The sequence below is a fragment of the Ascidia mentula genome, chromosome 5 (genome assembly GCF_947561715.1).
Source record: "Ascidia mentula chromosome 5, kaAscMent1.1, whole genome shotgun sequence".
Classification (NCBI taxonomy): Eukaryota; Metazoa; Chordata; class Ascidiacea; order Phlebobranchia; family Ascidiidae; genus Ascidia; species Ascidia mentula.
In genome coordinates, this window is record NC_138570.1 from 8,404,282 (window position 1) to 8,431,852 (window position 27,571).

The 27,571-nt window shown below is 44.0% G+C and overlaps 2 protein-coding genes across 2 annotated transcripts; both read left to right on the forward strand.

The window, feature by feature from the left end:
* Positions 1-284: 284 nt before the first annotated feature.
* On the forward strand, positions 285-13,651 carry LOC145903817 (tetratricopeptide repeat protein 21B-like). Its single transcript, XM_082991979.1, has 31 exons — positions 285-553; positions 614-724; positions 832-998; positions 1,202-1,329; positions 1,467-1,619; positions 1,707-1,821; positions 1,889-1,957; positions 2,047-2,163; positions 2,242-2,442; positions 2,505-2,705; positions 2,921-3,050; positions 3,208-3,365; positions 3,744-3,885; positions 4,135-4,220; positions 4,291-4,350; positions 4,418-4,525; positions 4,696-4,766; positions 4,842-4,914; positions 5,241-5,348; positions 5,421-5,540; positions 5,708-5,851; positions 6,163-6,339; positions 7,177-7,290; positions 7,512-7,604; positions 8,223-8,368; positions 9,150-9,305; positions 9,823-10,015; positions 10,963-11,058; positions 11,985-12,113; positions 12,665-12,785; positions 13,074-13,651. The coding sequence occupies exons 1-31, from the start codon at positions 397-399 to the stop codon at positions 13,217-13,219; spliced, it is 3,990 nt and encodes a 1,329-aa protein (XP_082848105.1). The 5' UTR covers positions 285-396; the 3' UTR covers positions 13,220-13,651.
* A 585-nt stretch (positions 13,652-14,236) lies between these two features.
* LOC145901778 (uncharacterized) lies at positions 14,237-25,918 on the forward strand. Its single transcript, XM_082989558.1, has 15 exons — positions 14,237-14,500; positions 14,620-14,778; positions 14,862-15,095; positions 15,203-15,360; positions 15,515-15,704; positions 20,300-20,405; positions 20,631-20,766; positions 20,917-20,988; positions 21,598-21,794; positions 21,866-22,401; positions 22,477-22,611; positions 22,892-22,983; positions 23,146-23,266; positions 23,592-23,747; positions 24,093-25,918. Exons 1-15 carry the CDS (start codon positions 14,369-14,371, stop codon positions 24,378-24,380), a joined length of 2,712 nt encoding a protein of 903 aa, XP_082845684.1. The 5' UTR covers positions 14,237-14,368; the 3' UTR covers positions 24,381-25,918.
* Positions 25,919-27,571: the final 1,653 nt, after the last annotated feature.

Consider the following 27,571-nt stretch of genomic DNA (forward strand, 5'->3'; position numbering starts at 1 on the left):
GCTTCTTACTTTATCTGTACACAACAACAAAATATACCACACATCTTCTTATCTAGCTTTATCCTTGGTGAAATCTTCAACTTTGTACTCCAATGTGTGCCAACTGCCAGTGGTGAAAACCAATTTAAAATGATAAAAGTATTGTTTTATTATTCACAGTCACAGTTACATATTTGCATTGTAAAGAAAAGTATGTTTGTTTTTCAATTCTTTGTCAATTGTAATAATGTGCGCGTTTTTTGTGGTTTTTGCCTTTTGTAAATTCATTTCCATTCAGGTTTAAATTATTTTTTTTGGTTTTACTGCAATTTCTCTTGACATTTGAAGTGTGAGTTTTGTGTTCAGTTGTAGGCAACTTCTTTGTTTATTTTTAAAATTCCGAACAGGGATTAAAACATGGCTTCTGATGATTTGGAAACCCTTGCAACTTTAAACTACTACATGTTGGAAGGTTATCATCGTCATGTGCAAATGATCACCATTGATGCTACCAGAAAATTTGGCCCAGATCCAGTTCTGGCATTTTATAAGAGCATTGGAATGCTTGCTGAAGGTAAAGTGAGCAACTGCAATGTGAAATGAACTGTTTTAATTTGAACATTTCACGTTAAAGGACAAGTGCAGGAATGCATTAGAGACTTGGAAGTAATTAAGGACAAACAGAATGTGACATTAGGGGTGTACATTGCCCTTTCCAATGCTTTAAGCAAATCAAGAAACCCAGGTACATATAAGTTTTAATTGATAGTAAGCATTGAAGCAATGTATTGGTTGGTGTAAAATTAATCACAGTTGCACAGCAAAACTTTTTAAATTATAAAATTTGTTCAGATCAAATGGCAATTTCCAATGTGGATAGTAAGATCAAAGAAATTCGAAGAAATGCCACTGATATGGAGTTGTACTTTGGTTTTGTTGCATCCTGGTTTGTAGGTGGCTCCAAAAGTCCCAAAGAATTTGCAGACAGAATGATCAAACAGTTTCCAGATGACAAAAAGGTGCAGCAAATAAAATAACCACAAAATTAAATATAAATATTTAGAGTATAAATGTGTTGTATTTAGTCAATTTCACTTCCTATTACTTTTCCTTTGGCCTGTTGTTGTTATTCTCCCATCTTTAACCCAAACTCAGTAACTACTGCTGTTGTAGTTTGTCACAATCAGTTAACAGCCCACTCTTAATGTGTCATTTTCAAAAGGGTTACATACTAAAAGCTTGGACTGACTTTGTGTTTGAGAGGGAAGTGGCCTCGAAAAAAGCAATTAAGCTTTTTGAACATGGCTTAACTGGAAACAATGACCCCTTTGGGTTCATTGGAAAAGCAAGGTATATATCATTAATGATTGTACAAAGTTTCGGTTTATAATAAAATACAAACATTAAAACATGTACATCTAAAAAAATGTGTTGACCAGTTGACTAGACATAAGGAGTCATTTGGATATATTGTAATTGAAAACCAGGTTTCTTGTGAAATATCGCAAGCTGAAGCAAGCCTTGGAAACGATCAATCAAGCTGTGATATCGTTCCCAAATTTTATTCCGGCTTTAATTGAGCGAGCAAAAATATACTTGTCTTTGCAAGACTGGGATCAAATGATGGACTCCATCCGCAAGTACATATCAATGAATAATCCTTTTTACATGTTCTTTAAGTGCTACCTTATGTATAGCATAGAGGTAAATTGAATTTGTTTTTCAAGAGTTTTATCATTAAATCATCATCACCCTGAAGCACTCAGGATGCAAATTTTGCATTCCATCGGCCAAGAAGGCAAATATGCGGAATCTGTGAATAGACTTGGTGAGCTTATACAGGTCAGGTTTCTGCCATATGCTGTAGTTATTTAAAACACATACATCATTACGTAGTATTATGTGACAGGTTATCGACCGCTTTGAGCCGCAAAACCAAAAGTTGTATGTATCATCTGGACAACTGTTTTCAAGAATTGTAAGTTTTCATGTCTATAACTCTACTGCATGTGTGGTAACTTTGGGCAGGCATCTTAGTGTAATTTATGGCTACAAAATTTTTTATAGTGTGGAAGAAATCTTGCCATACTGAACCAAACCTACACATTGGTAGAGAGAGGAGTTACGCTCTGCCCACAGAACCCTGACTACCTCAATGAACTTGCATTCCAGGTCTTTTTGAAGGTAATTTGATAAACCCTGTTATAACTTACACTTTTTTTGCGCAGCATAACACATAACTGGTGTAAACTTGTTGTAAAGGGAAAATATGAGCAAGCCATTAAGTGCTACAATGACACTATTGCCCTTGATGAGACTAACGTACGTGCCCTACAAGGCATTGTGCAATGTCGTTTACGCATCATGGAGAGAGATCAAAATGCTGATGTTGAGACCCTTAAAGATGTCTCAGACCATCTGGAATTCCTTCTGAATATCACATCTACAGAACACCATGAAGCCGTATGCTATTCATAATACCCATATGGTTGTCTGAGTTCCTGACAATATTGTTTATCTTCTAGCAATTGACATATCTGGAGTCCTTGGCTGATTACGTCAGAGGCAAGCCCCAGGAGATGGTTTGTGGCAAACTGCAACAAGCCCTGCAGAAACATGTGAAGAAACTAGGGCACATCGTCCTTGGTATTGAGTACTTCATGACTATGGACCCATCTTTTCTGATGGATATGGTTGACATTTTATTCAAATTGTCTCCATCGCAGGTTGGTGAGATTAAGATTGCTCTTATGTCACATAGTATTTTGTTTACAAGTTTCTTTACAAGAGTTAACTATTCTAAACAGGAAAGACAAAACTATTATGCTGTGTTCTAAAGGTCTACTAAGGATTATTAACAGCACCAAAATTTTCTTCAAACATTGTCCAATGACTTGTTCTTACTTTATCTTGTAAACAACCTTTTGATGTTGCATTGCAGCCTGTATTCAGTGGCCAAGCCATCCCACCCTCCCTGATATCTTGCAGGCAGATTCTGGATACCATTGTGAAAGTCGTGCCTGGAATGTTAGAAGCCTTGTATTACAATGCCAAAGTCAAATACCTTTCAGGTAACATCAAATCTATACAAATTCCCTAAAAAGAAATCGCAACTTTTCGTATAATTGTTGTCATATTTTCCAAACATGCGGAATATTTGAGTCAATGACTTCCTGTAGTCCAGTTAAATGCAGTCGTTGTGATCTCTTTTGGCCGCTTTTTTGGCAGGGGACGCGGAAAGCGCAGCGGCGACTCTGCAACATTGTCTGAGTCAGGACGCAAGTTACGCGGATGCTCATTTGCTTTTGGCACAGATCCATCAACATCGCGGAAACCATGCTGCTACAACTCAATACTTGGACACGGCCCTGAGTTATAATTTTGAAGTAATTAGATTTTTGAAGTTTGAAATCAGAAATATTGAAAATACCTAAAACAAACAACAACACCTATAAAATTTAAAAGTTTTCGTTAATGCTTCTAATTCTATTACAGTCTTGTAAAATGTGCTTAAACGTGGGACTGAACGTACATTAAAAAGCATTTTTATGACCCATTAGGTCTTATTTATTAAACGCATGTTAATAGGACACTCAGCTAAACAGCAAAAATTCAATAGTGCACCTTTCAGTAAATCGGCAAAACATGAAACCAGATACCCGCCAATGTGTTATCGATGCCGTTATTGATTGGATATGTTCAGACATAATAAACACATTCCCTGCTCCTTTTGTAATTCAAATAAAATTAAATATTTCTTTTAGATCAGAGATCATCCCCTTTATCATCTGATCAAAGCTCGAGCTCTTCGACAAACAGGGGATATTAAGGAATCAATTCAAACGTTGAAGATGGCATTATCACTGCCCGGCGTGAAGCGTCCCACCTCGAGTTTGCACAAGCAAGGTACAAAATGTTACAGACGGTTGCAGTTTGATTATCTACAGTCCGCGGTACTGTGTAGTGTGCAATAAACGTAATTTAAATTAAAGAAAAAAATATTTTTTCTGGTAAAATTCTTTCATCATTACAAATTGGATTTAGTCTTGTAGATTGTTGACAAATAAATGTCGCATATATCAGCCAATTAAATTTGGTGCCCACATTATTGCCTAAGGGTATATTGACTGGTAATCCCCAAGGTTTGTTAACTAGGCAAGAAGGGACCGACGGTAAGCGGCAGCGACAGATTGTCCATATTCCTCGAACTCGTGGAATCACACACATCCAACGAGGAACACGTCAGTACAGAAAACAGTGCATGCAATAAGAAACAAACTAGGTTAAAACGCTAAATCTTTACTGTTTCAGCATGAAGCGGCCAAAGTGATGCAGGACGCGATAAACGCTTTTCAAGGCACCGCGGAAGAGGTATTTCAATTTACCACCGTTTTTGTTCGTCTACGTGCAATGCACCACAAAACTCTTGTTTCTGCAGATCCGAGTGCGCGTCGCCAACGCAGATTTGTCTGTCAGCAGGGGTGACATTGAGCAGGCGCTGGCCATGCTGAGAGCCATAACTCCGGATCAACCGTATTACGTACAAGTGGGTTTGTAGCTCGACACGAATGGTGCACTGGGCTGTGCCACTTGTCATGTATCCGTCCAGCTCATGGCTGTGTTTGCCACATGTCACTAATGGAACTCTTATAGCCTCGGATAGATTCCGTTTGCAGTAATGGCTCTATATTTACAATGTCGTCACTTGCATTTTAGGCCAAGGAGAAGATGGCATACATATATTTACAACACAGGCGCGACAAAAAACTCTACACGAGCTGCTACCGGTTTGTAATTTGACACCTTGACACAAGACGTTTATGCAAAAAGTGTTATTTATACAACCTCTGTGTTATATTTAGGGATTTAATGGAAAAACTTCCAAGTCCTCACACTTGCTTGCTGTTGGGCGATGCCTACATGAAAATACAGGAGGTAATTTATCGTGTTGTGTAAAAACTTAGCTCTTGCGAGACTGCAAGAAACCAAAGCGTCGAAATTGTAAAATGATCGGCGAAAATACTGCTTTTCAAAGTTGCGGTGGAAAAATTACTCATACTTATTCGCGGATGAAACGATTTTACCAGACTCTCTGTAAGCTTGGTGTCCAACAAATTGAGTTATCAGGGTCTTCGTTTAATTTGCATATTTTGCTCTCAGGAATTATCAGTATATTTTAGTTAATAGAATCCATACTTCCTACTTGTGCGGATTTTTACATGTTCGCGTGTACGTTTACCAATAAACTGTTTCGTGTTTAGCCGGAAAAGGCGATAGAGGTATACGAGCAGGCCTTCAAGAAAAACCAGGACGGTGCATTGGCAAGCAAGATCGGCCAGGCCCTGATCAAGACTCACGACTATAAAAAGGTGCGTGAATATATTTCGTGGTTTTGGGCTGGAGGTGTCTTCTGTACCACAACTCCTATACTTGACTTTTAGGCGATCGCGTACTACGAGGCTTCAATCACCAACGGCCAAGGAAATGCTCTACGACTCGAGCTTGCGGACTTCTTGCTCAAAATAAAGAACTACAACAAGGCGAAACGTGTTCTGCAGCAGGTTAAATACAGGCATATTTTTATTTAGCGCCAAAATACTGTGTCGTTTATGAACGAAAAGGAAAACAAGCGCAACCTTTGGGTGTAAAGTCGTTTCTCCCATAATATGATCATGGTTTCGAACGTAAAAAAAACCTCAACATCGTGGACAATACAAATTAAATGCAGGCTGTTGAGTCGGAGGATGTCGGGAGTGAACTGGAGCAAATGATGAACGAAACGCGAAGACTTTTGCTTCTCGCGACGCTCAACAAACATACGGGCGAACAGGAGGATGAACTTCTCGCGCTGACCAAAGCCAGGGAAACACAAGTAATGCGTCTGTTGCTTAAGGCTTACATGACGTGGGAAATGACAAAATACTTTATATCTTATATATATTCACTGACATGGTAAAATGGGTTTGGAAGTTTTTTAATAGCTTTAAAAGCCGACAAACTTGACGATACTTTTGTATTTTAACGACAATGCTTACGTACATCACCAGCTTAATTTTATAAGACTTTCCAACATACCGTAAACGTTAGCAGTAAAACCCACGCCCCTTTTTGATCGTTCCAAAATCGGTTTCGCCAAAATCAAATTACCAACCAGCGAATAAATTATTCAACCCGTCTTGACAGGCCAAAGTGCTCAAACGTGTCCAGCTGGAGCAGCCAGATGTCGCCAGAGAGCAGAAGCGCCTTGCGTCGGACATCTGCTGCAAGCTGGCAAACCATGCGCGCTCGCATGAAAATGACATACAGCAGGCCATCAAGTACCACAAGGAGGCGCTCATTTACTTCGAGGAAGACACAAATGTAAGTTAAAATGTTAGTTGTTGTTTCGGTTGTGGATGATTTTCCATAAAGCAATCCCGACGCTTTACATAACGACAGGTTTAGCCAGAAACTTTGGTTATGTTATAGCACAGAAAAACTTGGCCATTGTTCGTGTAGTATTGTTGTACCAAATTAGAGTATACAGAGAATTGGCTAATCCAAATAGCTTGTGAAGTGTACCATGCATTGCCTGTTATACAGATTGCACAAAACATTTCGAGTTGCTCATCTTTGCCTTTTAACCCAAGCCAATTTACTCCGTAGACGTATTTGTCAGCGTATGTCTGTATATTGTACAGTGTATTGTTAAAAACAATTGCCACAAACAATGCATAAAGGCAGGATTTGTGGGACGCCTCATTTCCTTTACTTGAATTTGCCATGTGCACTAACATCAATTCGTCAGCATTCACATTGAGGATACAATTGGTTTGGAACAATATCATCGTATTGAGTGCTGTTTCCAAATTGTTGCTCCATCTGACAAGATCAAATTTTCTACCAAACGCCTATAGAACATAATTACTGCATCTCAATATGCAAATCAACCTGCCGAAAGGCTTTGGAGAAGTGTTTCGGTTTTGGAGAAGTGTTTCGGTCAGATAATGTGTTAATGGTTTTAAAAAACACTCGCCATGTTATTGGGCATGCTGTGCGAAAACACATGATGCTGCGTTTCAATTATACGCAGTAAAACAATGTTGTCCAGTGAAACACAACCCTTTAATCGTGCACAAGCATAAAATACATCACAAGACTCGTCCACGCCCTTCCTTGTATGGTTACAGCACGACCGAATACATGTTTCTGCCGCAGGTGATGCTGGAGTTGGCGAAGCTATATCTGCAGACTGGAGACCTCGACGCGTGCCAGCAATACTGCATGCAAGCTCTGCGCCTATCCGCCGACGGCAACGACCAGGCTAGCATGGTGGGTGGCGCAAATGCGTTTTCTTGTTTAATGTCGGATGCCATGTGCTGTGGAATCAAGTTTGCATTTTGCGCCTTATTTCACAACGAAGTCACACAATCACCGATTTTTTCGTTTTCGGACGTGGCTATTATGTACGGCCAATTTTCTGACCAAGAGCCCTTGCAAACGGGACATACTTGTGTTGTCGCTATGGAGTGAACACCCACATGTTTTTTCAGATGATGGCGGACGTGATGTTCAGCAAGAAAGAGTATGAAGACGCGATTTATCATTATCAGAAACTTCTAGAAGTTCGGCCAGATCATTACGAGGTAACCATGTTTTTCGTAAGCCGAACTTGTCGGCGAGCCAGTGACACCGCAACATTCTGATACCGTGACCGCAAAAAACGAACTTCTGCGGTCGGCACGTGTTTAAAATTACGTTCTGTATCGCCTGTTGTTTCATACCTTCACGAACTAGGCCAAACATAGTGTCTGTGCGAGGGGAATTTGCGTGTCTGGAAATATCGAGTCGTGACAACGCTCACACGCAACCGGCTTCCAGAATCTCTTCGTCTCAATATTGTCCTATACGACAGACGACCTATCAGTTTTGTGAATGGACTCTAGGCCGTGACGTAATGTGAAAATTGTGTCGACATGGGGTTGGTCATAACACGCCATGTTGGTCCCTAACAGATCATCGCGTGTGCCCGCGCGCCTAGTATTTCCTGTCGCCTTTCCAAGAAACAGCTGCGCCAGACGGTGGGATTTGGCATTGGATGGGAACGCGCGCTTGCCCAAAACCGCCCAATTGGCATGGCAACCAAGCTCCCTTCCGCGAAAGCGCGCCCTGTGTACTTGGCTTCCGACTACTTCTGGTGCAGTCAACTCTCTACAAACGAGGCGTGTTCGCGTCGGAGTGATGTGATTGGTTGTTTTCTGTAGGCGTTGGCTCGCTTGATCGGACTCCTGCGCCGAAGCGGCCAGCTGAAAGATGTTCCGCAATTCCTTGACTCCGCCGAACAAAAGGTGGGAGAGGGGAGAGCCGCAATGGACGCCGGATTCCAATACTGCAAAGGTCTTTACAATTGGTAAGTGTGGTAGGCATCTAAAGACCTGTTTTGCGTCTTTTTTTCGTTAAATGTAGTCGGCATGTGACTGCCATCGAAGCGATTAAGTAGTACAAATGTATGTAGTATGCACGATATAACACAGGCTTTAGAACTGATACAATCAACTGCACCCTTCCGCTCAACCGGCACAGACCCTAAAGCCAAAGGTCTTAAACATATGTTTCTGTGACGAGGCGCCATTTCCTGGACGATCAGCCATTTCGTTCGGACGTAGTGTTCTATGTGCCAGCAACATGGCAACCGTTTTACTTGGCTCGGGTTATCCTATTATGGTTTATCATATAGCGGCGTCGTCGTCGCTGGAATTTTGCCAGCATGTGGGGTTACATGCATGGGGTTGTGCAGCACTTTCTCATTTCCAACTGTCCGTTGTCAGTATTTTGCGTTTCCTATTGCCGTTTCGGCATTTCACTGACATTTTTTGTACTGTTTTTTTTTTGTAAAATTTTTTATTTGTCTTTCTACTTATGAAACGCAATTTCTTTAGGCACATTTCTGCTTCAAAATTAAAAAAAACATGTTTATTTGTCGCATAAACCATGGATAGGAAACGTAACACCTTGATCTACCAACTCATCGATTAATTAAACAGCTCTCTGACCTTTAGCACCTCGTTGGCATGTTGCGCTCATCGTTTATCGTGTGATAACTGAACCTTTTAAATAAAATCATGTTTGTTGAAACGTCGTGCAGTTGAAAGTAAGTAAGAATTTGTAAACTTGTTTTTCTATCAATAAAGGTATTGCGGTAAAGCGCCAGAAGCCTTGCAACTTTTTAATCGGGCGCGGTGTGACGCTGATTGGTCGGAAAAGGCGCTGGAACTTATGATTCGCATCTGTCTAAATCCGGACCAACAGACACTCGGTGGCGAGGTTTTCGAAAGTCTCAACGAAAGGTAGGTGACTTGTAATTGGCCACATCGTATCCTTCAGCACCTTTTTTACCTCAAACAACCGGTCTGTTTTCGACGTAATTGCAAGTTGGACGTTCTTTCAACTACGGACAACATGACGTCATTAACATGGCGACCTTAAATTTTCTCAAATAAATTGTTGGTGGAAAATATATTCTTTTCACCCGTCGGGTAAGTGATCGATATCATCAATACCAAGTGTCGGGGAATAAAACCACTATCCGTCAAGCAGGAATTTCGTCCAACTATTTGGATTTCCCTTTGCGTTATTTAACCGCGCCCTTGGCCATTGTCCGGTCGGATATAGATGACCGCTGACCGTCGCGACGACCTTATTATGTGCACAGGTGGCTCGCAAGCCAATCTATCATTACTCTTAAGCTAGTAGACATGTTTACTTCAAGCAGCACCGCAAGGCCACGCGCGTGCAATGGCCGTCGCCTAAAAAGCACGGTAGAATTTCGACGACCCTTGAACGTAGCGTTTTTGACTTTGACAGCTCGGCGACGGATAAACAGCGCTCTTCGGCACACGACAACGCCCTCTCCACAGCCGAGCGCTTGGTGAAGGAATTCAAGTCCAGCGACCCATTCAAAGTACAGGTGCTCGAGAACATGGTTCTGGTTTCGACCAAACACAAACCCAACGCGGACCGTGCCCTTGCCAACTTCGTGGAGATTCTGAAGAAAAAGGTTAGAAACAGTGGTGGAAGATTAAGTGCGTTTGCAGGAATATATCAGATATGTCTATCAGAAGGTTGTTTACCGAACCAACGCATTTTTATGCACGATTTAGTTGAATAGAATTCTGTTTTGGGTTCCCAAAATTTTGAGACATTTTAACTCCCATGTAACGCACAGCAACCAACACAATTACCAAACCAAAAAAAACTCGAAGCGAACACCGAGTGTGTGCTTGCCAGGCCGCAAGTTGTACAACTCCGCACATATACTTAAGTGCCTAAAATAAACGCCCATTGATTCGAACAACACGATTAGGTGATAATGTGTTATCAGGGCGATAAACTGATAACGGCTTTCAAATCAGCACTCTAGGTATATATGGTAGTGCATATGCGCAATTTGTGGGCCATCCCATTGCACATGACGGAGGTTCACAAGCTTGCACTCCCATTGTTTTTCACTTCTTCATTTCGTTGAAATAATCGGCCTTAACTTGTAATTCGGCCACAGTAGTACACGGGTTTGCGTCTCGGGCGCTATCTGCCTACATGGGAGGGTCGTATATACACTTTGACTCAAACGCATTCCGGGAAACCTGCAAAACGTGCAGACGGCTCGTCGAGGTCATTGCATGGGTGACTACTTACCGCCTGACCCACCGACAAATCGTGACGACTCTCCTGCATTTACATTTCGGGACGAGGCCAACAAGGGGATCGTTTGGTTCGCCGCACAAAAACTATTGGGCCCAAGAACTCTTATTGGCTTCGCGCCCGGGGGAATTGTTTTCGTAGATACATGTATAGATGTATTGGCCGTGGATTTTATCAGACACGGTTGGTATTTGCGCAAAATGTTGAGACATATGGGCGTCACGCGAAAACAGGAGGCTAATTTGCATACAATGCCCTTAACAGCCTCGCGACTAATTTAAAACGTTTTTTTTCGGTACACAGAAAGACTACGTGCCGGCTCTGCTTGGAATGGGCTTCGCATATCAAATACTTAAACAGACACCGCGGGCTCGGAACCAACTGAAGCGAATTTCAAAGGTGAGGAAACAAATTTAATTTTGCCGTCGGTCAACACACACCTTCCTGTGGACACAGCGCCAATCTTTCGGTCGGCCATTTGTCAACGTCTCTGCCATTTAGTTGACCTTTCCAAGGGACTTGATCGGTCACCGCAGTTGTTTCCCGCGTTCGGGCCACTTTTTCTTCCTGTCAGTTGTATGCGATTAGAGATTTGCGCATTTCTTTAGGTTTCCATGCCAACTTACTACGTGTTGCGGAGATTGGTTTTATAATTGATGCAACATCATTTCAACTCGGCTTGCGCAATAAGCGGTTTCTTGCACAGTTTGGTGCGATTCCGAACCAGAATTGCCGCTTTCGTTTCTGGGATTCCGCAACAGTTATTTATAAGCCAACCATATATGGATGCCTAACTCTATAAAAAGCTCTCCACAATTAACTTCTCAGCACATGATGAGATGACTACGGATAACATAAATGTAGTTATAAGTGTAAACATTATGTGAGAGTGATGTTGGTCTAGCTTTGCTGCATGCCGCTGTAACCCCGTTTTTTTAAAGTATATATTTTTCTAACGTTTGGCTTGACTGGTCAACAGAGCTTCTATATCAGGGGTGCACAACTTGAATGGGGATGTGTGCCATAATATTTTATACAATCTGGTAATGGCTATTTAAAAAAAATTTGCATATTAAAAACTGAAAAAAGCAATTGCTGTTTGTCCCTATTCTGTTTGGAATAAAACGAACGCTGTAAAAAAAACATGGAATACGAATATATTTCCAACGCGTCCAAATTGGTACATTTTTTAAAAATTCGATCATCGTTTTTTTAGCTTATTTTCACATCAGTTGTGTTCGCCGTATATTCCTTGTGCATCCACGTTACATTTACCGATTTTTTAAACGTATGCAGACCCTACTTAAGTTTCACAATGCTCACAGATGCAATGGACGACCGAAGAAGCAGAGGATTTCGAGCAAGCCTGGCTGCTACTGGCCGACGTCTATATCACCGCCGGCAAATACGATATGGCCACCGAATTGCTCAAGAAGTGTCTGGAACAGAATAAGGTAGGGCGAAATCCGACAAGACACAAACAATGCTGGTCTAGCCACTATAACTCAATACAGCCCATATGTCAAAGAAACCTGTTAGTCACCAACAAGGTCTAGTAGACAGCCCCTGGCCCACGACCAATCACATGGTATTACAGACTCCCCAGCGCTTCTGAGTGTTTTGATTACTTGTTCAATACAGCTGAGGCTGTTGCGGTCAAATGCTGCCCTGATAACGCAGATCGATATTTCCGAGATGGGTCGCGACCGTGAATTCTGCATTGCGGCTTAAACATGAGGATATTATCAGTATTTAATTTTATGTTTTAATTGCATTGCTTTCTTCTCAAAACACACAGTTAGCGTTTGCGGAGGTCCAGCCACAGAATTAAAGGTTGTTGTTTTCGAATGAATCATGATATCCACGAACATATGAATTATTCAAACGAACGCATTTCGTCCATAAAACATATCTTCGTATCGCAAATGGACATGGAAACGGTCCAAATACGATTAAGGTTATCTGTCTCTTCTTAAATACAACTTGCATATATGTTTGCAAACAGTCGTGCTGCAAGGCATACGAGTACCTTGGCTTCATATACGAGAAGGAGCAATCCTACAAGGACGCGGCCAACAACTACGAAAGGGCCTGGGAACACAGCAACGAAACTAATGCTGTCGTCGGTAAGAGGTCTCCTTGGTGATCGACATTTCCTAATGCATCTAATGATGGTTTGGCGTTTGACTTGCTGCAAACTGAACATGCGCTTGTTATTTTGCTTCATTTTTTTCCCAAAAACCTTGATATGCGTGTTAAAGTCAAATCAACTGGAGATAAGTTTTGGATTAAACATTCGCAACTTCCCAACGTTATAAAGTTGTTCAAGAGATAAATATAATTTTATGACCTTGTAGTTTTTGTTCAAAACTGTTTATTTTTTATTTTTAAACAAACGTAACCATTTACTGCAGGTTACAAGCTTGCATTCAACTATATGAAAGCGAAACGTCACATCGACGCAATCAACATTTCACACAAGGTCCTCGCCCAAAATCCAAACTACCCTCGCATGCGGAAGGATATTTTGGACAAAGCGCGTGCAAGCATCCGTGCTTAGAATCCCTACGTCCTTTCATTTTCTCGCACTTCACTGTGCTGTATCGACGCTCCATACGCGTATTCTGTGTTGTTATTTGTTAGTGCAACACTATTGCGGTGTAGCGCTGCTTTGTTGATTTTGTAGAAATATTTTTTATGTATTTCTAGAATGTAGCAGTTTATCTTCAAATATTGTTGAAATTTTTTCTAATTTTTAGTGGTGTTGCAAATTATACCAAACATATAGTGATGGTGCTCTAGTGTTTATTTGTTGACAATATTTTACAAGTGACTTCGAAACTATTTTTCAAACGATCTCTTAAATATATTTTTGTACAATTCTGAGCGATATGTGTTAATGGCTTGTCACATTTTTTTTTGCTTTGGCAAGATTTTTTCCATTCCGACGCATGAGTACTGCGTAACACGATAGCCAAATAAACTGTCTTTCGGAGTATTGCGGATTCATAAACTTTTATACGGGGAGATCGTTGCACACCAAGAAGCACGTTTGCTGCCCAGTGAGAGGACACACAGGTAGGGAGTAAACGCGATTGAAGCGAAGACCCACAGCGTTATGTGTGGGTGAGTACACGAGCAAGAAGAGAAGGCCTGCCGGGATAGCGACGTTGTCGCACCGCCGCGTCTAGACGTCGGGCTCGCGGGAGCGTGCACAGACCAAAGGCACACACCCTACTGAAAAACAGCGCCTAACTTTGGCTGTTTGTCTGCGCCTGGACATCGATTCGCGCCGCGACAGTCCGCAAGATACATCGCCCTGCTCGGCAGTCGCCTTTGGCGCTGTACTAGCTAATGTTGGAGTTGTTTTTCAGTCACGCTTTGCTTAGGATTTCTGTTTACTGCTTGGAATTATATAATGCTTCTTTGGACAGCACCGCCAAGTTAGCTTAGCCATGTAAGTTGTATCATTGTTGGTTTTGAGGCAGGCTGTAGTAGGTTTTGTTTACTTGCCTGCCACACGATGTATCAGGTTTTGCACTTATGCCCGGTTCAAAAGATGTGTTTATTTAGGTGTGCCAAACACTTCAACGTAGAAAGCAATGTCAGTAAACTGTGTGACGCGTTTGTTTAAGTTGTTTTTGTCTTCGTGAATATCCGTGTTAGAACTGTGAACCTCTTGTGCATGGCTTCAAGCTAGCCACAAGCCATGGAAAATCTTCGTCGCCAATCCTACTCAGAAAGCCTCAAAACGACCCTAAATTGTTACCAACTGAGTAGTGCGGACAGCTTAAGCGGACCTAGTGGATACTCAGCCCTTGCAGCACAACTGTGGTTCAAAGTAAGCAATTGTTTTAATAGATTAACAAACTAGCAAAAGGCAAGCTGCAAACTAGCTATAGCAATTCATCTACTGGAAGTCAGGCACCAGCAAGAATAAATATTAAATATTTTGTGAAGGATAACAAGCAAGCCCCACCAAACCCACCCCCTCCGTTGATTCAAATACCTCTACTGATGCCAAATGATACTTCTACACAACGAGCTGAAACAGTATTGGCTGGAGAGAGAATTGCCTGTTTCATAGTTGGTGGAGAAAAACGGTTGTGCTTGCCGCAGGTCAGTTTTCTTATTTTTTTTATTTTTGTTTCTCAAAAAGATTACTTTTGCCTTATAATTTTACATATACTGTTTTGTTGCAGATTCTAACAACTGTTTTGAGGGAATTTAGCATAGCAGACATAAACCGAACATGCGCAGAACTCCACATCTACTGCAGCCGCTGTTCACCCGATCAACTTGAGATCCTAAAAGTACTGGGAATATTGCCATTTAATACCACACAATGTGGTCTCATCACCAAAACTGATGCGGAGCGTCTTGTTTCGACTCTTGGAGTGGATTATCCTCTAAACTCAAAATACCAACCACATAGCGTATGTTTTAATAAACTATGTTATGGATTAGTTATATGGGTTGTTTAGTTGTCCTTAACAATGCAAGTTTCTGAATCTTAAGGCAAAATTCTTTTTTACTTTTGCAGAATGAAAACAAGGGTCTGCAAGTATACCATGAATGTTTTGGTCGTGGTGATGGAATATTTTATCCCGATCTTTATACATTACCTGATGCTCCATGTATAATGTGCATGGATTGCAAAATTTCTTTCTCCCCTGCTAAATTTGTGAGCCATTCTCACAGGTATTGCTTCAAACTGATATTGCTTTCTACATGCATAACTACATACTGCCATGTTTACTCCACAAATGCATTTTATTTTTAGCAATATTTCACTAATTTCTTGCAGGTGATCTTTCTCAAATTCTCTATTTCATTTTTGGTGTTTTTATTTCAGAGGCCTCGAAAAGCACACATGTCATTGGGGTTTTGACCCTGAAAATTGGAGGAGTTATCTTCTGCTGCCGAAGGACACCCACCAAAGTGTTTTTAAGGATCATGACAAGCTCTTGACGTCTCTTAAAGCCAAATTTGACATTTCCGTACAAAGACCCAACACAACCACACCACCACCAAAGAGGAGACACGTAAGTCAATGCATTGTCATTGCTGGCATTGCGTGTTAAGCGAATGGATGTTAAAGTCGTCAAAGCTTTGTGCCTACTTAGCACATCCTATTTCACGCATTAATCGCACGTCGGTTTTGGATGAACGATCAAATTCCAAAAGGCCTTGTGTATACGTGTTAGCGTGGACCGTCGTGCTGGCGTAGTTGATTAGGAACAATTCGTGACGCGAAATCGGATACTGTGGACGTCCCACGCAAGGGCGGCGTTGCGTAAGATCGCTGCTCTTTTGATTCACGCGCCGAATTTGCGCCGAAAATAGAGCAATTAAAGCGCAGAGATCACTTGTAAAAGGCTGAAATCCTTCGGCCGCTAATCAGCCTGCGCCTGACCTCCATAATTGTTGATCTCGCCTTCTCGCAATTGGATATGGATGGACTTGATCAGTTGGCAACCGTGGTTGATCGTAGCAAACCATAAAATCTTGGAACTATTTCTGCGCAATATTGGTCGTGTGTGTTAACTAGATTGCAGGAGCAGTGGTCGGCCAGTCAGGTGCCAAGTCGACATGGGAAGCCTACTTCCACGATTTTTGGCCGTACACATACTGAAGTTTGCGGAGGGTTTATGGTTTGCACACAAATAACGCCACGATGTCTGTCATGTCATCCGTCTGCACGCAACTGTTTAAGACATAGCTTATCTCGAAATCCGTGAGGGATTGGGAACAACCTTTTGCCGAGAGAATAAGGGGTCAATACCGCCAAGGCGCCGACGTCTGCTGCAGAATGTGTCTGTCGAGCCCGGATTACGAAACAGCTTTTAAAGTTTTGTTGCGTAACCGCAATATAGGTGCGTGTTTCGGACATGAAATACTCTTAAGGGGCGTAGGGGGGACCTAAACCGAACTTCGTAAACCGGCGGATATACGTTGGCGGCGCGTCATGCAGCACGACAAATCGCTTTGTTCTCGTATGCCATGCATTATAGGACGGGTCCTTCTCGTTTCCTGAAGTGGTTTGAACCCGCTTCACAGCTTCGTTACATTGGCTCGGAATCCCCGCCATTAGGCAAATTCGAATGTCTCCCGTTTGCTGCCACTTGCACTTTGCATGACATTAACTAGACAGACGCGAGTGCGCCCCGACGGTTCTGGTGAGTTTCATGATTAATTCATAGCAGTCCCGACGCCTGGGTGTTGCGCTAGCAAATCCCTATGTCCTAGTTGGCGACGGTCTGGGTACTCCAATCGCCCCTTGTCCTTCAATATTAACAACACCTCGAATTGCAGTTGTTTAAGGCTTATGAATAGAAGCTTACGAATCAAGCCTCTCGTAAATTTGGTCCAGCGCCTTGTTATCGCACCATCTCTGTACTTATTTCTTGGAAGAACGATAGTGGGCGCCTCTTTCAGTCGAAGGGCCGGTGCTCTACCGTAGTGAGCGCTGTTTGCTCTGCGACAAGATCATCGATGTCGCGACATTGACATGCCTCGCACGTCACCGCAACCATGTCACGGCGAACGATCGATGGGAATCCCATTATCGCTTGGTGTCTGATGTGCCAAAGATGGGTTGCCGCGCCTGTGTAGACTGTTCCACTGTAGGCAACACTACCGGTTAGAACTCCCATGCCATTGGCAAAACGTGGCTAATGAAGTGTGATGGAATGTAGGCTGCCCATCCGTGCAGCGAAAGAGGCCCGTTGAGTAGCTGGGATAAAGTCTCACTGCCCTGTCCGCCCTGATTGGTGACCAACAAGGCTTTCATTAACAAAATCCCGTTGCTAAATCCGGTGGTCGGTTGCGTTCGCGAGATACACGCCGTTTTACGCGGAAAGAGTGGGCACTGCCGCAGTAGTGCTGGCCGCGTGCACGCAAGTTCCGCTACTATGCGAGGGTCGACCCTCCGCGTAATGCGATCTTCGCACGCTAAGCACACAGTGTCACGTGACTTCCAGACCGATGCCAGGCGTGCAGTGTGGTCGAGTGATATTTGTCAGGCTCTGACCGGATATATCAGCTGGACCGCAAAGGGCGTTAAGGCCAGGCGCCATGTCTTGTGGGAATTGAAGCGGCGTTCCTACGAATACCAGGCGATAAAATTGCACCAGCGCCCCTAGAAAGTTCAACCCTGTCCATGGAGCGCTATAACGGTAATGGTGCAATGACGCAGCGCGCACTGACGTAGATCTTCTGCCGCCCGTGCGTTTTGTCACGCGACATCAAAGGTGACGTAATGACTTTTGTCTGTCGATCACTTGCATCAGGATTTGCCCTTACACGCGGCTCAGACCTTGAGGAATTGTTACGCTTCTGTAATAAACGAAACTATGGCTGAGCAACCCAACAGAAAACCTCGGTGTGTAATTTATTGCCATTTTTGCGTCCCGTCCTCAACAACTCTAGCACTTCCCACACGTTCAGTAATCACTCTTCGTGCGTCGTGCGAAAATTCCCCGCCTTGTATGTAACCGCACATGCCCCTTTCTATTCGTCAAAAACCACTACAGCAATCGGTTTTAACGATCCCTATGCCCGTTCCAAATACGTTATTTTCGTAGAAAATGGTTGGTTAATCGTTGTATTTGTACCTTTACATATATACGAGTCATTTGGAATTTATTGATATGTGTTGTTGCCAAAATAATCTTTCTTCCAATTGGATTTTGTCCCCTTCTGGAAAATTGATATGTGGTTACAGGGAATTTTTCGCTCTCCTTCAGGCAAAACACTGGATGTGCGTAAAACAGCGTAATTATAGCTGCTGATATCGTAATGCACAATACGACAATCAGTGACTCACACTCTAGTTTTAAGGCAAGGGTTTGCGTTACGCAGGTGTCCATAACGTATATCTTATCCGTAACATATATCAAACGGCTGCTGTCATGTCCTTCCTCGCCCCATGCTGTTTTAATACATGTCGACGAGAAGTCGCAGCGTGTTCCTGGAAGTGCGTTAACCCCACACTGGAGCATGCCTGCTTCGCATAAACTGCTGTTGTTGCGTTCAGTGGTCCAGTGTGCATTGCTGGGCAGCCATAAACCTAGTGTAAACATTGCCTTGTGCTGGTGGATGGCCGAAGCAACTGGGGCCACGAAACGGTATGCATTCACGTCTTCTGGCCCGTTCGCGACCGTTTTGACCTTACCCTTATCAGTGGCATCTTGACCACTCATTCGCTGCCTGTTAGGGGGTTCCGGCTGACCCCTGCACTGTAACCCCGGTCATTGGCGTCAGGTCTTCGCTGTTTATGTCATTCAAGCGATCCTACGTTACGATTTAACTGGGTGATAAGATTAAATTCCCACAAAAACCGCGCTGCAGCGAAACTTCTGTCCAGTCGTTTGTCCGCCAGGCGATACTTTGCGGTCGAGGAGTTTAACGAGCGGAATCGTGTATCGAGTGTGCGAACCGACATCTCCACGCAGCATGCAAATTGTGCCCAACTATTTTGGCATTTTCAAAATAGCAACGCCCAATTTCCGGTCACTGTCCGGCGAATTACGAAATGCACTTTTGTCGGGGATGCGTAATTTGTCCAAGCACTGGAAAACTTCTCTGGATCTCCGCGTGTGTCGACGTGGCAACAAGCACTGCCGACTGTTTGGACTTCTCCATCGGTCGACGATGCGGACACAGGGCTTCTTGTGTAACCGGATACGGTCTTGTCGCGAGCGCAAAGGTAATAAAAACACGCCGAACGCCAATACGCTTAGCGCGGCGAGTGCAAACATAGGCGCATCGCACTCGCAATATCGAAAGCCGATCAACAGGTCTGGAGCGTCCTTCACCAAGGCTCGGCTCGCGCAAAACAACAACGTCGCAGCGATGCGTGACGCACGACCTGAAAAGCACTCCAGGCTGCGTTCGGCCTGTCGACGCCTAGTCAATTGACCAGACTGCCAAGGGATTTTCGTCGAGCCAGTCTGCTCGCGATGCGACCGCGAAAGCCTATTTACTCTGGCTACTCTCCGCTCTGTTTGCGCGTTGGTGCGTGAGTGTGCGCGCGCCGGTGACTACGGCGTTGCCAAAACGCACGCCTCGTCCGTCAGCGCGCTCGGCCGAGTTAAACTAACAAGGATAGCGATCCGGAGGCGCGCATTCCGTCGAAAGGTTGACCGAAGTCCGTGCTTTGTAGAAGGTAAGGCCCTCTCTCTTTTATCCGCTCAGCCCTCGCTCTTAAAGGCTTAAGGCCGCGTCGCCTGTTCAACGTCTCTGACACTTCGATTTTTATCTTGCCCTCCCTGTTCGCCCCGCTGCAGGAAGCAGTCTAGCGCGCCTCGCCGCACGCGGAAAGTGCCTCCTTGAACCCTGCACAAAAACTCAGTGCCCACTAAGCCTGGCGTTTTGACGAATTACCTCTATGGCGAGCCGGCAAGTCCTCGTTTTCCCCTTAGGCATGGGCCTCCCCTGTGAGAACGTAATCCCACCCGGTGCCCCGGGTCGCCGTAGCCACTGTATCGCTATTCTAAGGCCATCGAGCGGTGATCCATCAACCTGTACAGTCTGTCGCGGCTAAGTAGTGTGCCTGGGAGTGAAGTAAATTCTCTGTGGGCTCCAGCAACCGCCCGCACTTGAGCACGAGACCAAAAAGTTGTTTTTTTGCCTGCAGGAGCCTGAACCAGATCCTCCGCAGAGCAAGAAGATCAAGGCAGAGAATCGAGAGGAACCCCTGTTCATGCCCACTTCTCCCCGTATGCCGCCTCTTTGCTATGGACGTAAGTCGGCTTGGTTTTGTGATTTGTGTTTTGCGATGAAATCCCTGCTGAAAAATTACAAGGGATAATGTTGGCAGCAAATCATTGTTGGTGACAAAAAGGCAACTTCTAAATGTAAATTCAAGACCGAATTGTTGTCCCGATTCGCTTGCTCAACAGAAAACTGGCGCATTCTTGGTTTAACCACTTCGCATTTTTTATGTCGTTTTCCACACTTTTTTGTAGTACCGTTCGGCCTTCGTCCGTCGTCCTTCAAGCCCTGGCTTACTGGATTGCCCCTGAGCATGGCACAGCTGCCAGAAATGCGCGCGGCCCACGAGGAAGCATTGATGAAGGTGTTGGCTCCGATGATGCACGACAGGTGATTAACCCTAAGCCCGTGCGTGCCCCAGGGGTCGATTCGGGGGGTGTAATTTTCTGCCCAGACTCCTTTGTTGCCAAACTGAGATGGGTGCCATGTGACCTTTTACCTCTCTGGACAATTGTGGTTTGAAATTACATTATTTTGCAGACGCCTCCTCCCTGGTTACCTGCAGTTCGGTCCGCCCACAGTTTTGCCTACATCGGAGTCCGTTGTCAATTGGTGAGTACCATTGCACAAACCATTTAAGCCCCCGCCGCTTACGGCGTTTTAATTTATACGCGCGCGAGGCTATCACGGATTCCAGGAATTTCACTGATGTAAAATTTCACGCTGCACTAGCTGAAAGGCAGGCGGCGGCGCTTTTATGTCTCAGCGTCAGTTCTCCGTCGAGAACCGCTGGCTGTAGGTTCGTCGGGTCATCTAGTTAATACCCCACGCTTTACTCCGCCTTGTTTCCTTGTTTTCCACTCGAAAGTCAACAGCGCTTTATGGTCAGTTGATGTCTCTCTTCTTTTTCTGACCGTGTGGTCGCCGTAACGCGCAGTTGCCATAGCCTGCTCCTTTCATTAACAATTCACGAACAGAGAGAGGCCCGCGCTTAGGCCCGAGAGCGTTGCTTTAAGAGAGGAAAGCGGCGTCCAGTCTCTCCACGCCCTTCACACCGCTCTGTCCGCAACCTTGGCGCGTAGATTTGATACGCTTTACTCCCTGCAAAAAAATCGATCTCTCCGACGCCGAAAGCAGTGCAGCCGTATTCGGTATTCATCGAATTCATCTGCTGATCGAACGAACTGTTTCCAGGCGTCAATTCATTTCGTCTTTTTTTAGGAGCGCTCCGTCGCAAACGTCGAAAGCGGCTCCCAATATTACACTAGCTCCCGCCGAATACCAAAAGCGCACAGCTTCGCTCGTCGTCGACAAGGATTCCAAAAGCGAACGTCTTTCCCACCTTGTGGAAAAAAACGATCGGCGAACCGAGCACAGTCGGTCTTCCAGTCTGACATCACCCCAAGCTGTTAGTGAAGGTCAGTCGCATTCCTCGGCCCTTTGAATAAAATCGTAAAAAAAAATTTATTGGTTAATTATTGAAACTCAGACCGCCGCAGCGAATCGACCCACCGTTCACGCCAAGTAAGCGTGGAGGCAAACAGAACATCGGTGCCCCGAAATTCAGAGGATTCTACCAGGGATCACGATCGTCACCGACGTCACTCGGGATCGCAAAAGTCACCGAACCGCCCGAATGAAAGAGAATCTGGTCGCCTTAAAGTGGAGCTCACTCCACCTTCCCGTCCTTCTGTCGCATCCCCACCTGATGTGGCACTGAGCAAAGCAGTGGCGGCCGCATCCGCAATGCTCGAACTTTCTTCTGCGGCCAAAGCCAATCGAAAAGCTTCTAATGAAGGCCGATCGTCCCCTGTGGGGGATCCCCAGCTCGGAACGACGAAGTCCCCACCTTCCCTTATTCCGCTAGAGGCGCTAAATCGCAAGCCGTCGGGTTCCGGGTCGCGGGCGGAAGACAACGATTTTCCGCATGTAGTGGCTTTGGACCGGGACCTGGGTCATTTCAAATGGAGTTACGGCGGCTCGTCTTATATTATCAGTGCAACTGGGACGCAGGAGTTAAAAGTGGTGAGTTTTGTTTTGTTATATGTGCTATCAGTTTGTCGACACTGTGTATTAAACCGTATTGTGTGGATTATGTAGTTTCACTCCCTGTTGGACGTGGCATGTCCCAGCGCCAGCCTGAAGCAGCAAATCTCGCACGAGGTCGTGAAAATGAAAGCCTTGGATGAGGAGAGATTGGACATCCAAGCGCGGGTGAAGCGTGATTTAGAAGTGGTAAGTAACATGATAAAAATGATGAATATTGATGCAAGATATGGTTTCAACTATCGGCTAAGGTGTGTGGGCGAATAGTCGAGACGCCAAGAAACGTTCAAGCAAATTTATGTTACCTTTTTTATTTATTTCACATAGAGTAGTAATACACTGGAATCGATGAATATATATTTAACATTTTTTACTTGTCCATGCTAGAGGAGTTACGAGTTTTAAAAGATGACTTAACGTTGTAAAATTGTACCCGACATGCTGATGTTAACATTATTTCTTGCCACAGGAATTAGACCGCGTGAAGGTATCAAAAAAACAGAGACTACAGGAGGCAATAAACGTTCGCAACGATATCAAGCAAGAAATGGAACAAATGAGGTAAACAAAGACGAACCTCCCTGGGATGACTTATTTGACACAAATGTTTGACTGCGCTTCTACCTTTTGTCTAAATTCAAGTTGGTTTTGACAACGGTACCTAACCAGTAACCCAGTCTTGCGCCTTCCCATCGATTTTTAAAGACGCTGTCTTGTTTGTAGACTGGAGCATGGCGCCAGAATGGAGCAAATGAAAGACCAGGTGGCCAAATTTGAGGCACAAATGGTAAACTCTTCGAACGACAAAGAAAGTGAAAACATGAAGGGAATTTCCGAAAAACAGGTTTGTTGATCGCAATATTAATGGATTTAACATAGCCTGGTCACATTAACTATTTGGTTTGGCAAACTGTCAAGAGCTTTTGCAGAAATTGCTGCAATGTGCACAGTGGCTGTTAACCTTGCGGGCAGCAGGTATTTTACATACGCCTTTGTTATTGCGCCCGACAAGCGTTCATGCGTCAGAACTTCAAATAAAAGTTTGAAATTTACTCGGTTAAGCCTTCAATGCACCACAATGCAACTTTTTGACAACGATGGTCGCGTGTAAACGTTTTTGGTCGTTTGTCATTTCTTCCACCGATTGTAATGCGACTCTGGCACGGCAGGCGCGGGAACGACTACGTAAAGAGATTGAGGAACGAGAGGAAGTAGCGGACAAGTTGCGTGTGGATTTGGCGAACGAACGAGAAAAACGCTTGCAAGCCGAGATGAAACTCGACGAATTCACGGAGGGAGCTCGGGGAAGAATCCCCTTTCTCATGGTAAGGGGTCGGGGCATTTTTTGACCTATGATACTCTTCAGTTGTATACGGAACGGTTCATGATCAACGGCATTCTCCTAAAAAAATACCCAAGATCCTTTTTTTAATACGCAACTTTTAACACGTTTTTCTTGAAGTCTTATGGTGTTGTGTGGGTACATGGTGAATAACTCTCAAAAGAATTACCGCCGGGTGGCAGACGAAACGTCGATTACAATAAAGTCTACGTAACTGTGGTGCCAGAAGGATAGTTGTTGTACATTTACAATGCCCGGCGGCAACAGTAGTCCTATTTTTTTAATACGTTCGCCAGTTTGCAGTAACGCACAAACCATCCTTTCGCAGGACGGGGCCCTGTCGACGATGATAAGAACCTCCCGGAATTCCAGTGACGACGGAACTGGCAAAAACCGAACCCTTCCACTCTCCGCCAGCGAACGGAAAAATCTCGAGACCCTCGTCTCATCTTCCTCTTCAACGTATAACCACAACGGCACGTCCAGCACCACAACCCCAGATGACAGCCCTGAAGATGACGTCATCGATATCACTGACGTCTCCAAATCGGCAGGCGAGTCTGTGCGACCTTCTTCCTCTAAAGACAGCGGCATCCATGAGGTTGCACGTGCTTAAAACTTTACGTGGTTTGGGTGAGCGCTGCCTGAGACCACGGAAGTGAAAACGGTGTTTTTTCCCGTAAAAACATACTTGTCGCTTGAAACAGAGCCGCCGCTGCGCTCCTTGTTGTTCATTTGCACATTGATAGCGATCGCCGTCTCTCTAGCGACCCTAGTGTCGCTTACTTGTGTGTCAGTCAATGCAATAAATCTACTTATAATACACCCTACGCCGACTAATACTACTACTATGAAATACCTCAAACGATGTCTTGCGTATTCTACATAAATATGTAAATGTTTTGTGAAACGTCTTTTTACCGCATTATCGCTCTTTTTTGCTTCTTAGTGCCATATGGGCAGTATCCTTTTAACGCCGCTTTAAAATCGCTACTACTGCCCGCCGTTACGCGAAACCCCCAAACCTTGAAGGCTCGTCTGTTAAGAAGGACACTGATCACCGTTCTCTCGCTTTTTGGTTCCATCTCTGTTCCGAACGCTTTTTAATCTGTGCCATCTTCAAGTTCAACGCTGCATTCATTGCAATGGTCCACGACGCTTCTCAATTTGCTGCCAGGCAGGGCGCAATGGTATATCGAAGCAATTTGGATCTTGTTTCTAGGCAACGCGCTGCTCTTTCGGCGTTCTTCGGCTTCACCTTGTTTACGTGGTTACCTCATTTTACTAAACGCTTAAATTGGTCAATCGTAACATCGCGTCCAAATATTGGCAACGCGTTGATTTTTAGGCTCTCAGTAGTATTTTAGCCTCTCGTTTAGGGCTCCGTGCCATCTCAGGTAAACAATTAGCCTCACGAATTTGTATGCAACCGAGCAAGCCTCTCCCAACAGTACGCGACGCAGTGTCGCAATAACAACGGCCAACTGTTTAAACGTTCATTTTCCGGCGCAATAAGATGTATCAATGCCTCGGCGGCCAAACCCGAAAAACCGCGAACACCTCAAAATACGACTCGTCGTCCAAACACGTACACCGAATGTTTTCGTACGTAGAACAAGAACACTAAGCCGATGCGCGTGATTCCGATTACTTCGAAAAGTTCCCCGAGCACGCGCGAGGACGTGTGTTTTAACAAACGACTTGGTTCCTTCCTTGATTCTCGACGCTTGCTAAAAAACTTTTAACTTATCCGCGCGGTGTCGCTGTTTCGTCTACGGTGCTGTTTTTTTTTTCTCGCAAGCGTTTCTCATTGCTTTGCTTTTTCCCGTACACTTTCAAGCTGCTCCACGCCGGGCACCGCTTATTCCTTGTTTTCCGCGCTTTTATCATCCCGTTACCGTAATCGGCTTCTACCTCACTCGCTGCGCACCCCTGTGACATAATGGTTTTTATTTCGAACGTTCGTCTGTCTACTGTCGTTTCTGTTATTGTTTGACGCCCCACACGCATTTTACTAACGCTGTACATACCAGGCTATCTCTCTCTCTCTCTCTCTCTCATTGACTTCATTTGTTTCCCCCCCGCAATTTGCCTTCACTAGTGGGTACAGGTCTGCACTGAAGGTGCACTGAAGTCTGTACACTCCCATTAAAAAGTCATCATACATGAATTAATTGTGCGCTTCACTGCCAGGGAAAGATACTCTTAGTAAAGAAAAGCCATAGCGTCACATGTGACAAAAATACCCACTTAAAAACCCTTTATTACTATCCCAGTTGATTCTTCAGCAGCTCTGCATTAAATTCAACTCCAGTAACACAAAAGTTGAAATTCAAGGTATATAATGGCACTGTTCGTGCATGTGAGATATCAAAAGCCGGGCGGTATTTACGGTCAACATTACTGCTTGTGGAGACACATTCCAGGCATGGCGGTGGTTTTCATTGCAACGTTTATTTCCAAACCCTCCAGAAACGTTTAGGAAAACAAAAGTCTGGCGGCATTGATTAACCCTGTGATGTGACGCAAAAAAATTGGGTTAAAAAATAAATCAGTTTTATGCTATTGGTTCGGTTTTCCATCTCTTTAAACGCGATTTTCTTTTATCAACAAACGGAGTTAAACTTCAATTACTTTGAGTGGTCTATAACATCCCCCAGCTTTGTGGCAAGCGTGATCGATTCAATGGATGCCGAATGTAATTATACGGATTTTAACCCATTTGGTTTTGTCCACGGCACCGCAATTAACTTTATGTGAAATAAGCTTTACAGTCTGGTCTCACTGGACAGCGTACAGCTGTAATGCCTGATTTTCTCCAAGCAGTTTTTAATACCTTTTTGAAATTGTCTGGAAGCCAACTACAAGAGGGACGAACAATCAACCGAAGGCAATTGTCATAATTTTGCCCTGCCGAAACACACTGAAATTGTGTTGATTATTCACGAATCTGGAGTCCGGTTTTCGCTATTTCAAAATAGTTTAGCGACATGTTGCACCGTTCAATACGAAAGCTATGATCTTATCACTAATAATACTTCCAAAATTTGTGTTGGAAACATAGAAATAACAGTTCCTTCGCGAAAAATGCGTGTTTAAATGCCCATAGTTATAGAAGCAACCACCAGTATGGGCAACATGGCCGATAGCTGTGTCACCAACAACATAAATCAAAGGTCCCCGGCGTCAAAACTGCGGAATATTAAATGAATTCCATAGTCATGATCGGCATTTATCTACATATATCTTATATAGATGGATCACGTTCAAAATCCATGACATTTGGGCACTTTTTGCTATTTCTTCTTGACGCAAAACACTAACATCTCTTGACGTTGTACAAACGGTAATCCTAAACTTTAATTCCACAAATTGTACACGGCCTAAGAAATCACAAGAAATATGGAGCATTAATGTATGTGAAGTGAAACAGGTCTTAGCTTCATTCAACATAAAATAAAACATTTGTAATTTCGGGATTTGTCACAGTGAATTTATTGTTTTTCGTTATTATTGTTTATACTCAGCCATGAGAGATGTGTGCAGTGAAAAACATTGCTGCGATGGTTTTGCTCCCGCTGTTCATATCACTAGTAAGATCATTTGTCAAAAGTAGGATTATAAAATGACAAATTTCCTGCTCTTGGTCCTGTGGATACTTTCCCTGTGAAATTTCCTGTAGTATTCCTGTCAAAGTCGATCGCTATTGAAGTGTTTGTTGTGGCAGTAAATGTAGCTCTTGTGCGGGACTTCGAATGGTGGCATAACAAATTATTCGTGTCCTTTACAGCAAGTATCCACAGGACA

Coding starts and splice junctions, on each gene's coding strand:
- LOC145903817 (XM_082991979.1), top strand. CDS start 397: ATGGCTTCTGATGATTTGGAAACCCTTGCAACTTTAAACTACTACATG. Junction 1,958..2,046: donor GACAACTGTTTTCAAGAATT/GTAAGTTTTCAT, acceptor AATTTTTTATAG/TGTGGAAGAAATCTTGCCAT. Junction 2,706..2,920: donor TCAAATTGTCTCCATCGCAG/GTTGGTGAGATT, acceptor GTTGCATTGCAG/CCTGTATTCAGTGGCCAAGC.
- LOC145901778 (XM_082989558.1), top strand. CDS start 14,369: ATGGAAAATCTTCGTCGCCAATCCTACTCAGAAAGCCTCAAAACGACC. Junction 15,705..20,299: donor CACCACCAAAGAGGAGACAC/GTAAGTCAATGC, acceptor TTTTGCCTGCAG/GAGCCTGAACCAGATCCTCC. Junction 23,748..24,092: donor GAAGAATCCCCTTTCTCATG/GTAAGGGGTCGG, acceptor ATCCTTTCGCAG/GACGGGGCCCTGTCGACGAT.